Raw genomic sequence first — 10,967 nt, forward strand, 5'->3', positions numbered from 1 at the left:
AGGAGCCGTGTGCCCAAGGCAGGGGTCTGTGGCCATCAGAGGACCGCCGAGGCAACGCCTTTAACGCCGTGGTGGCGGAGACAGGCCGGCCTGGGCAGCCGTTGGGTGGAGGGGCGGCTCTTGGCAAATGAATCCGTCTTTTTATTAAAGTTTATGGCGTTTTGCAGGAGCGTCCTCTACGTCATTCTGGCCCTTGCATTTCAGGCTCAATACTCTCCACATTCACAGCCGGGAAGGGCGGGCAGCACACGGTTTCAAGGCCCGTCCTCTCGTCCTCGGTCGGAAGCGGGAGAGACTCGCGACCATCCTTGCTTCCGGCCCACCCGTCCACTTCCGGCCCCGCCCCTAGACTTCCGGTACTGCGCGTTTCCGGCTGCTGAAGACTTGTTGTTGTTGTCGACATGGCGGTTACTCTGAGCGTCTTGCTGGGCGTGCGTGTCCGTGCTGCTGTCGCTCGCTGTGGGTTCGCGACCCGGGGGGTGGCCGACCCCGGCTCTCTCGGCCGCGAGCCGGACCCCGATTCCGACTGGGAGCCGGAGGAGCGGGAGCTGCAGGAGGTGGAGAGGTACCCGCTCCTTCCTGGGCCCTCAGCCTGAAGCGGGGCTTCGCGCCCCTGCGCTCCAGGCCGCGCCGGCTAGGAGCCCGGCGTGGTGCCGCCGCATCCGCCGCAGCTCTTGTTTCCTACCCGTTGTCAGCGGCGCAGGGGCGGGCGGGCGGCTCCTTTGGGACCACAGCTTTCTTCACCAGTGACGTATTTCATCACCCGTTTAGAAAGTTCGGCGTGCTTACGGGCTGTGTTAGGTGTTAGATTTCTGGGGAGGCGTATGGAGCAGGTCTGAGCCAACACACATGGCCCGGTTGTCCTTGCAAACAAAGAGAAGAGGGCTGGGCTCTTTGTGATGTAGTCCGAGGCTTTTCAGCCACCCATTTTGCTCCCACGCATGGCTTCTGCCATTGGTTCTCTCCCCCAGCGCCCTGAAACGGCAGAAAAAAGCCGCCCGGTTCCAGAAAATTCGGAGGCAAATGGAGGCTGGGGGTGCTCCGCCCAGGACCCTGACGTGGAAAGCCATGGAACAGATCCGGTAAGACTCGCTGTAGTTGGGATCAGCTGTGACGAGAAGTGATGAATACGGGGGCCTAGAACGTTATTTTTATATTTTACTTTTTTGATTGAAGATTTCTCAATGACAGAATAGTATAACGGATTTCCCTAAGCTCGTCATCTAAATTTACCAGTCTTTAACATCAGTACACAGCTGGTTTCTTTTTGCTGACATTTTAAAAGAGTAGGCTGGAAGACATCACATCATTTAACCTCCGAATGGTAGATCGTGACGTTTTTAAGGTCAGGAATGGGGGCCTCCCTGGTTACGTAGGTTTTTCTGAAGAGAAAATCTGTATCTTAAAAGTCATAAAGCTCTTTTAAAATGTTATGTTTGTTTTGAATAGACGGTACATTACGTAAGGCTCAGAATTAGAACAGTGTAATGTGGTCTATACATTGAAAAGTTTTAATCCCGGGATGCCTCCCAGGGTCCTGGGGTCCAGCCCCACATGGGGCTCCGTGCCCAGCCGGGAGCCTGCTTCTCCCTTGACTGCCATTCCCCCTGCTTGTGCTTGCTCGCTCTCCCCGCCCTTCTGTGTATCAAATAAATAAATACAGTCTTTAAATTTTTTTTTTTTTTTAATTTATTTGTCAGAGAGAGAGGGAGAGCGAGCGAGCACAGGCAGACAGAATGGCAGGCAGAGGCAGAAGCAGGCTCCCTGCCGAGCAAGGAGCCTGATGTGGGACTCGATCCCAGGACGCTGGGATCATGATCTGAGCCGAAGGCAGCTGCTTAACCAACTGAGCCACCCAGGCGTCCCAATACAGTCTTAAAAAATAGTTTTAATCCCAGCCACTCTCCCATGGAACTATTTTTGTTTCTTTTTCCAGGTGTCCTTACGCAAATAGGAGTATGAATATAGATTTTTATATTCATTTCCTTAATCAAAAACAGAATACTGTAAATACTGTTCTATCTACACTTTTCCTTTTGCACATATTTCTTTTATTTTTTCCAGATAATCTGCACACCCAACGCAGGGTTCAAACTCATAACCCCAGGGTCAGGAGTAGCATGCACAACTGATTGAGCCAGGCAGGAACCCCTTTTCAGATATTTCATAAATCTTTCCACTCAAGGACAGAAAGCTCTTTTTTGGAGAAATCCTAGTAAATCATAACCTTCCTTTTTTTTTTTTTAAATAATCTCTATGCCCAGTCTGGGGCTCAAAAGCATGACCCTGAGATCAAGAGTTGCATGCTTTACTGACTAAGCCAGCCAGGAGCTCCAGTAATTCATAATTTAGTTCACTAGTCTTTCATGATGTGTATGTGGGTTGTTTGCACTGACTTGCTGTCACAAATCGTGCTCTACTGAATATACACAGCATTCGCATACCTGGCAGGTACATTTGTTGTGTACATTCCCAGAAGTAGAGTTGATAGGTACAAGGGCAAGGGGGTTTGATGAATATTGCCAAATAGGCTTCCGTAAATTCTCTGTCCTTTTCCATTCCTGTTAGGATGACTCTGAAGGTGACACTTCGAAGAAAGGGGATTTTTTTTTTTTTTAAAGATTTTATTTATTTATTTGACAGCCAGAGATCACAAGTAGGCAGAGAGGCAGGCAGAGAGAGAGAGAGGAGGAAGCAGGCTCCCTGCTGAGCAGAGAGCCCGATGCGGGACTCGATCCCAGGACCCTGAGATCATGACCTGAGCCGAAGGCAGCGGCTTAACCCACTGAGCCACCCAGGCGCCCCAAAGAAAGGGGATTTTGTAGAGCAAGATTTTGTGGGCCTGTAGCACCTCTCATGTCATCCTCCTCTCCCCTCTTGAACAGCAGCTTTTCCATATCTTCCTATAACCTCCTTTTCTGTGGTTAACAGCTGTCCTTTTACTTTCTTTTTTAAATTTCTTTTTAAAGATTTTATTCATTTATTTGACAGAGATCACAAGTAGGCAGAGAGGCAGACAGAGGGGGAAGCAGGCTCCCTGCTGAGCAGAGAGCCCGATGCGGGGCTCAATCCCAGGACCCTGAGATCATCACCTGAGCTGAAGGCAGCGGCTTAACCCACTGAGCCACCCAGGTGCCCCTAAGTTTTTATTTTTAAGTAGTCTTTTACCGAGTGTGGGGATTGAACTCAAAACCCAACTAAGCCACCCAGGTGCCCCTATCCTTTTACTTTAACGAAAAAACTGACCATTAGTTAAGATCCCTTTAGAGCTTCTTGGACTTTCTCTTTATTTCCAGTTCTCAGTGTTTACAAACTAGGGGAAAGGTGGCCCTTTACTTGTCTGCGACCAGTGCCTCTGCACTAGGTAATAGTTGTACCTAATTCCTCAGAGACCTCCATCTCTCCGCTTCAGGTTCGCCTTCATCACTTTGTTCCCAGCTCGCTCTCCCTGGCTACCTGTCCTTGTTTGGTCACAACAGTGAAACCATTGTCCACAAATCTGATCAGTGACTTCCTCGCTGCTAGGGGTTCCTGACGCTCTGGTCTCTTGCCTCCTATTCCTGCAGCATTTGATCTTGTAGTGTATTTTCTTGAATTTCTCATCTCCTTTAACTCAGGGTACTACTCACTTCTGTTTCTAGGGCTGCTTTTCTCACTTTCCTTCTGGGTTTCCCTCATTCCTCCTGTATCTTAAATACTGCTGTGTTTTAGAATTGTGTCCTTGGTCATTTTATCCACCTACTTCAATCACGTAGTTTCAACCACCCCTGCTCTTCACTTAGGACTTATGAATCTGTTGTCTCCAGATCATGGTTTCCTTCTAACCTGTATATATTCAACCATGCCCTAGATCATATCACTTTGGACGTCACACGTGTTTTTCAAACTCAACATAATAAAATAACGAACTCAGAATATCAAAAGAAAATTTATCATTGTTCCCTGTTGACTTCATTTTGTTCCTGCTTTCACTCTACCCCTGAATGGTCCCTCCAGTCACTCAAGCTGAAAGCCTAAATCTCTGCCTGCGTCTACCCCCGATATTTAGTCCTTATCAAGTTCTACCATTTGGCTTTCTATAACAGTTCTCAACTCTTCCTTTTTCTGGTTTCTTTGCAACTGCCACAGTTCAGACTGCCTGGATTTCCAGGACAGGCTCTTGACTGATTTTTCCGGCTTTAGTCCTACCACTGAAAACTACCCCTGGATTGACCTTCAAAATGAAAAGCTCCTTGTGGCATTCATTCCACTGCTTAAAATGCTTTTTAAGCATGGTTTGCCATAGCTTGCGTGTCCCAAATTGCAGTTCTGCCATTTTTTAATAAACCCACTTAAAAAAATAAATCCTTCCTTGGTTCACTGTTGCTTTGGGTTAAACTCCATAAGCGTGACATGATCTTGTTCCTGTCTTCACTGTCAGACAGGTAACAATGGTGATGGGCTGCTCTGCATTTTACATGCTGCTCTCTGTCATCAGGACCTTCGCTCTCCTCTTCCTCTCTGCCAGCTTAGTCCTCTTCGTCCTTTCGGACCAGCTGTAGGCAGACTTCTGAAGCAATTCCCGAGCCACCACAGGTGTTGTGCTAGCCTGTCCCTCTTCTCCCAGGTGCTCTGACAGCATCCTCTGCTAGAATTTATCATCGTGGTGTTGCATGTGTCAGTACGCGTCTCCACCACCAGGCTGTATGTTCTTTGAAGGGAAGGACAGTCTTCATGCGTCCCCAGGATCTGCCCGGGGCCTGGTGCACAGTAGGAGTTTAGTGGAGGGAAATAAAGTGACTTAGGAGTGGTGAGGTGTCGGTGTCGGCACACAGGAATGGAACCAGCCGTTCAGTGGCACAAGATACAGGCCATGCTTGCTGTTTTTCTGAGCCCTTCTTTTTCACGTAGGTATCACTAATATTGTCAGTTAGCTACTCTGTTAGCGGACTGCTTCACAACTTGAAAAAACCTGCTGCTTTTTCTCATAGGTATTTACATAAAGAATTTGCAGAGTCCTGGTCAGTTCCTAGATTAGCTGAAGGCTTTGGTGTCAGCACTGATGTGATCCGAAGGGTTTTAAAAAGCAAGTTTGTACCCACATTGGAGCAGAAGCTGAAGCAGGATCAAAAAGTCCTTAAGAAAGCTGGACTTGCGCACTCACTCCGGCAGCTCCCCGGCTCTGGGGACACCTTGAAGTCGCTGTCTGCGAGTCACTCGGGACCAGGCTCTTTGCTGATGCCAAGGGGTGAATCCTCATTCAGAGGCTTGGGTCACAGCAAAGCTTTGCACCTGATAGACTCAAACACTCACGCTACAAATACACCACGGAGACAAAAGGGAGGGAATCAAGGAATCCAGATCCCGGCGGAGGAACGCTCCGTGCCTGTTGCAGCAGCCCTAGGTCATCAGCGAGAGCTGCAGAAGTCCTCCACCAGCGACGGTGCGGGCAAGAGAGGACCTGATGGTTATGGATTGCCAGGCGACACGCCGGGAGATCTGAAGGCAGAGGAGCCGAGTGAGCAGGACTTCAGCAGCAAAGTTGTCCAGAGGGGGCGAGAGTTCTTCGATAGCAACGGGAACTTCCTGTACAGAATCTGAGTTGGAGCATGTCTTGTGGAGGTGCCAAGTGAAACACAGCTGGGCCAGTAGATCTGGAGCCGCGTGGACTTCTGTGTGTGGAGTATCCGCCTTGGGATAGCGGGAAATGAGCCTGGAAGGTGGGAGGAAAGAGCCGGTCAGATTGAATCTGATGAAAGGCAGTGAACTTCACAGGGCAGATGTATATGGCAGGGCAGGGTTAATGACTGCTGGGTACATGCTGGTGTCCTGGAGCACTGCTCCTGGCCTGACGCATGTGGGTCCGCAGTGCTCACCCTTCTTGCTGGGGCTCTGTGTGTTGAAACCAGCCCCTGTTGCGTGTGTTGTTAGTCCTCTCTGATACTTGGAATATGTGTTTGGAGAAAACTGCAACGTTTGCCTTCTGACCTCACTTCTTGAATAATGAACACTGATAGTTCGGGAACTTCGGGAACTGCTTCGTCCATTGTTTTCATTATATGCAAAAATAAAGTAAATGTACTTTACTGTGTTGTGTTAAAAGTAAATGTACTTTTTTGTGTTGATTGGTGCTCTCTAGGGTGAGAGGGTTTACCTGTGAATCTGGAGAGGGAGGGAGGGAAAGCGGCAAAGGGTCCCTTGCCCTTAAACACTGGGAGAGAGATGGAGCCTGAGGAGTTCCCAAGAAAGGGCCCTGTGCTTCACCCTGCTTAGTCATAGGCTTTGACAGCCAAAAATGGGGACATTAGTCCTTCACTCATCACCTCGTGTAAAGTGGCTCTTCTTTCCTTCAGTTGCTGGGGCTTTGAAAGAGATGGAGTATCGGGACTGACACCCCCCCCCAAAAAAAAAGGCAGGCAAAGACTTTATGGCCTTAAGCATAATCTCTGGCTACTTTTAAAAGCTTGAGTAGCATCTAATTTTGCAGTTGTCATCAGATTTTTCCAAGGGAGCTGAGATGTGGGCGAGAACAGGGTAATAAGCCCCTGAGTTTACTGATTTTTGAAGAGATACTTCATTATAACCAGAAACTGACAATCAGTAGAATAAGACACATGCAAGCAACAGAAGAGTCCAAGGACAGTGTTCAGCCATGCCTCATTTTAACAAGTCACTGGCAAAAAACTGGTTGTTCAGAATTTAAATATATGTAGGATGTTTAATGAAAATTGGGACGCCTGGGTGGCTCAGTTGGTTAAGCAGCTGCCTTCGGCTCAGGTCATGATCCCAGCGTCCTGGGATCGAGTCCCACATCGGGCTCCTTGCTCGGCAGGGAGCCTGCTTCTCCCTCTGCCTCTGCCTGCCACTCTGTCTGCCTGTGCTTGCTCTCTCTCCCTCTCTCTCTCTGATGAATAAATAAAATCTTTAAAAAAAAAAAAAAAAGAAAAGAATTGATTTTCTAAACCTGTCATGGAGTGTTCGTGAATCTCATTGCTATCTCAAATGTCACTAGTATTGATTACAGTATCATTATATGTGCTGCCGAAGCGAGCTCTGATTACAGTATCATTGATTACTGTTAACTTGGCATTGGATGAATGGCAAGGTTCTGTCATAGGCCAGGCAAAGGTAAGAGAATCCAGGTGCTGGTCATACAGCAGTAGGCAGGGTGCCTGGGTGGCTCAGTTGGTTAAGCCACTGCCTTCGGCTCCGGTCATAATCCCTGAGTCCCGGGATGGAGTCCGCGTCAGGCTCCCAGCTCCGCAAGGAATCTGCTCTCTCTGACCTTCTCTCCTTTCATGCTCTTTACCTCCCTAATAAATAAATAAAATTTTAAAAGATTTTATTTATTTATTTGACAGAGATCACAAGTAGGTAGAGAGGCAGGCAGAGAGAAAAGGAAGCAGGCTCCCTGCTGAGCAGAGAGCCCGATACGGGGCTCCATCCCAGGACCCTGAGATCATGACCTGAGCCGAAGGCAGCGGCTCAACCCACTGAGCCACCCAGGCGCCCCAGTAAAGAAATTGTAAGAAAATACAGCAGTGGGCAGATAAGGCTCTGTTACCCCTGCTTTGTCATTATCATGACTCCGCTTTTTTATGATTTAAAAAGTATGGTAACTTGTCATTAGAACCTTTTGGTCGTTTTAAGAGGTGGAAGATGCTATTTGACTAATTGTTAACTCCTCCAAATCATTTGACTATGCCCTTTCCCCAGTGGGCTATGGAAAATTAGAAGCTGTTGTTAAAAAGCACTGATAGGGCGCCTGGGTGGCTCAGTGGGTTAAGCCGCTGCCTTTGGCTCAGGTCATGATCTCAGGGTCCTGGGATCGAGTTCCGCATCGGGCTCTCTGCTCAGCAGGGAGCCTGCTTCCTCCTCTCTGCCTGCCTCTCTGCCTACTTGTGATCTCTCTCTGTCAAATAAATAAATAAAATCTTAAAAAAAAATAAAAATAAAAAGCACTGATAGGTTTTCCATTTACCTCATCCCCTACTATCCCTAGTGCATACGAAGCTTAAATCTTTTTTCCATTCTTGGCAAGTGCCAATCTAAGGTTTTACGCCTACTGGTTCTTTGTCTCCAGATTTTCACATGGTAGATTCCATGTCATTCAAGCCTCAGATCAAATGTAACTTTCTTAGTTAAGCCTTCCTTAATCACCCAGTCTAAAGCAACTCCTTTCACATTCTGTGACCACACCGTGTTTAATATGCCTCGGCATTGAAATAGATTACTACTGTAGTGTCTGTCGTCACCCACCTTGCGCATGGGGGCAGGAGACCTGTTTTGTGTTCATTGCCGTAGTTTCATCTCCCAACAAAGATTCCAATTTTGGTTGAGTAGAGGAATGTTTGGAGAAGCTTACCAGTCAGCCCAGAATGGCAGAAAGCACTGCCTTTTCCCTTTGCCAGCTTACCCATCCAGACTTCAGCCAAGACCTAAGCTTTCTCCAAGTTGAATTGTTCCTGCTTTATTCCTTTTTATTTATTTGACAAAGAGACACAGTGAGAGGGAGCACAAGCAGGGGAAGTGGGAAAGGGAGAAGCTCCCCGCTGAGCAGCGAGCCTGATGGTCCCAGGACCCTGGGATCATGACCTGAGCCGAAGGCAGAGGCTTAACAACTGAGCCGCCTAGGCAACCTCTTTATTCCTTTTTAAAGATTTTTATTTATTTGAGGGGCACTTGGGTAGCTCAGTGGGTTAAAGCCTCTGCCTTCAGCTCAGATGATGATCCCAGGGTTCTGGAATAGAGCCCCATATCAGGCTTTCTGCTCGGCAGGGAGCCTGCTTCCTCCTCTCTCTCTGCCTGCCTCTCTGCCTACTTGTGATCTCTGTCAAATAAATACATAAAATCTTAAAAAGAAAAAATGGGCAAAGGGAGGCGCCTGGGTGGCTCAGTGGGTTAAAACCTCTGCCTTTGGCTCAGGTCATGATCCCAGAGTCCTGGGATCGAGCCCCGCATCGGGTTCTCTGCTCAGCGGGGATCCTGCTTCCCCCGCTCTCTCTGCCTGCCTCTCTGCCTACTTGTGTTCTCTGTCAAATAAATAAAATCTTTTTAAAAAAATAAAGCGAATTCTATATGCTTCATATTACTTCATCTGTAACACTTATATATCTGAAAGAGATAAGGACTCCCTTTTATTTTCTTTAAGTTTATTAAATTTTTAAGTAATTTCTACACACAATGTAAGGATCAAACTGAGGATCCTGAGATCAAGAGTTACATGCTTGGGGGGCCTGGGTGGTTCAGTGGGTTAAAGCCTCTGCCTTCAGCTCAGGTCATGATCTCAGGGTCCTAGTACCAAGCCCCGCATCAGGCTCTCTGCTCAGCAGGGAGCCTGCTTCCCTGCCTCTCTGCCTACTCGTGATCTCTGTCTGTCAAATAAATAGAATCTTTAAAAAAAAAAAAAAGTTACGTGCTTTTCTGACTGAGCCAGCCAGACACCCCAAACTCCTTTTTCTTTTTAAAAAATACTTATTTTTTAGAGTGCGAGTGCGTGAGAGAGTCGGGGGAGGAGCAGAGGAGGGACAAGCAGACTCCATGCTGAGCAGAACCTGACGTGGGGCTCAGTTCCACGACACCAAGACCATGACCTGAGCCAAAATCAAGAGTCAGATGACCCACTGACTGAACCATTCCAGTGCCCCCTGAACTCTTTAACATAGACGCATAAGCCATGACTATACCTTAAGTTTTAGTAATTATTAGCAGCTAATATTTTGATAGTTACTCTCTTACTGTTTCATAAGTTAATTTTGTGGTTGATTTCTTGGAATTAGGATCCAAACAAGGTCCACACATTGCAACATTGCATGATGTAGCTATGTCTTAGAAGTGTCCAAAATTCCAAAGTGGTTTCCCTTTCTGCGTTACTCCCCTATTTTTTTTTAAGATTTTATTTATTTGATAGATCACAAGCACGCAGAGAGGCAGGCAGAGAGAGAGGAAGGGAAGCAGGCTCCCCACTGAGCAGAGCGCTCCATGCGGGGCTCCATCCCAGGACCCTGGGATCATGACCAGAGTCGAAGGCAGAAGCTTTAACCCACTGAGCCACCCAGGCACCCCTATTCCCCTATTTTACAGGTTTTCTGACCCATACATTTCCTGTATTCTTAAAAAATATATATTTATTTATCTATTTGTTGAGAGACAGCGAATGCGAGAGGGTGGAGGGGCAGAGGGCGAGAGAATCTTAATTAAGCAGACTCCATGGCCGGCATGGAGCCAGATGTGACCACACTGTGATCATAACCTGAGCTGAAATGAAGAGTCGGATGCTAACCGACTGAGCCATCCGGGTATCCCTATTTCCTGTATTTTGGATATAGCAGATTTCATCCCTGTGATGTTTTTTGTTTATTATCATGTTCCTACTACCCTCCATATTTCCTATCAACTGGTATTTACATCTTTTTATTTGCTCCGGTTCAATTTTTGACAATCAGTGAAGCTTTGTACTTCCTATACATCTCACAAGGAGGAGACAATGTGATGTTAGGATGGATTAGTGAGTTTAGGTATTGTCAGAGGATCTATCCCTTATAATGGCTTAAAACAACAACAACAACAAAACACAAGGCGAGTCTAGATCATTACCATCAGCCCTGAAAATTGCCTGGTTTCTCTTCCCAGTCAATTCTTACCCCAAAGTCAATCACTTCCTGAAATTTTTTTCCTCCATCGATTAGTTTTCCCTGTTCTAGAACCGTATCTAAATGGCATCATAAAGATGCCACTCTGTATCTGGGTTCTTTTATGTATTCAGTTATTTTTATTACACGAAAATGCCACAGTTCGTCCATTTCCTCACGAACGATATTGAGTCAAAACTCCTTAATCCAAAGGTCATAGCTGGCGGGGCTTAGCTTCCACTGGATCTTCACGCCTTCCCCTTCTTCCCCCCGCGGTGTCCCACCCCTCCGCGTCTTGCTCCTTCAAGGCAGCTAAATCTGAGGGGGTAGCTTTGACTGACAGCCAAGACCTCCAGG

General features: G+C 47.2%; 1 protein-coding gene across 1 annotated transcript; it reads left to right on the plus strand.

The window, feature by feature from the left end:
- The first annotated feature begins 401 nt into the window (after positions 1 to 401).
- NGRN (neugrin, neurite outgrowth associated) lies at positions 402 to 6,065 on the plus strand. The gene is made up of 3 exons (XM_044230402.1): positions 402 to 565; positions 972 to 1,082; positions 4,971 to 6,065. The coding sequence occupies exons 1-3, from the start codon at positions 402 to 404 to the stop codon at positions 5,578 to 5,580; spliced, it is 885 nt and encodes a 294-aa protein (XP_044086337.1). The 3' UTR covers positions 5,581 to 6,065.
- Positions 6,066 to 10,967: the final 4,902 nt, after the last annotated feature.

Source organism: Neovison vison, chromosome 13, assembly GCF_020171115.1.
Source record: "Neovison vison isolate M4711 chromosome 13, ASM_NN_V1, whole genome shotgun sequence".
Taxonomy (NCBI): Eukaryota; Metazoa; Chordata; class Mammalia; order Carnivora; family Mustelidae; genus Neogale; species Neogale vison.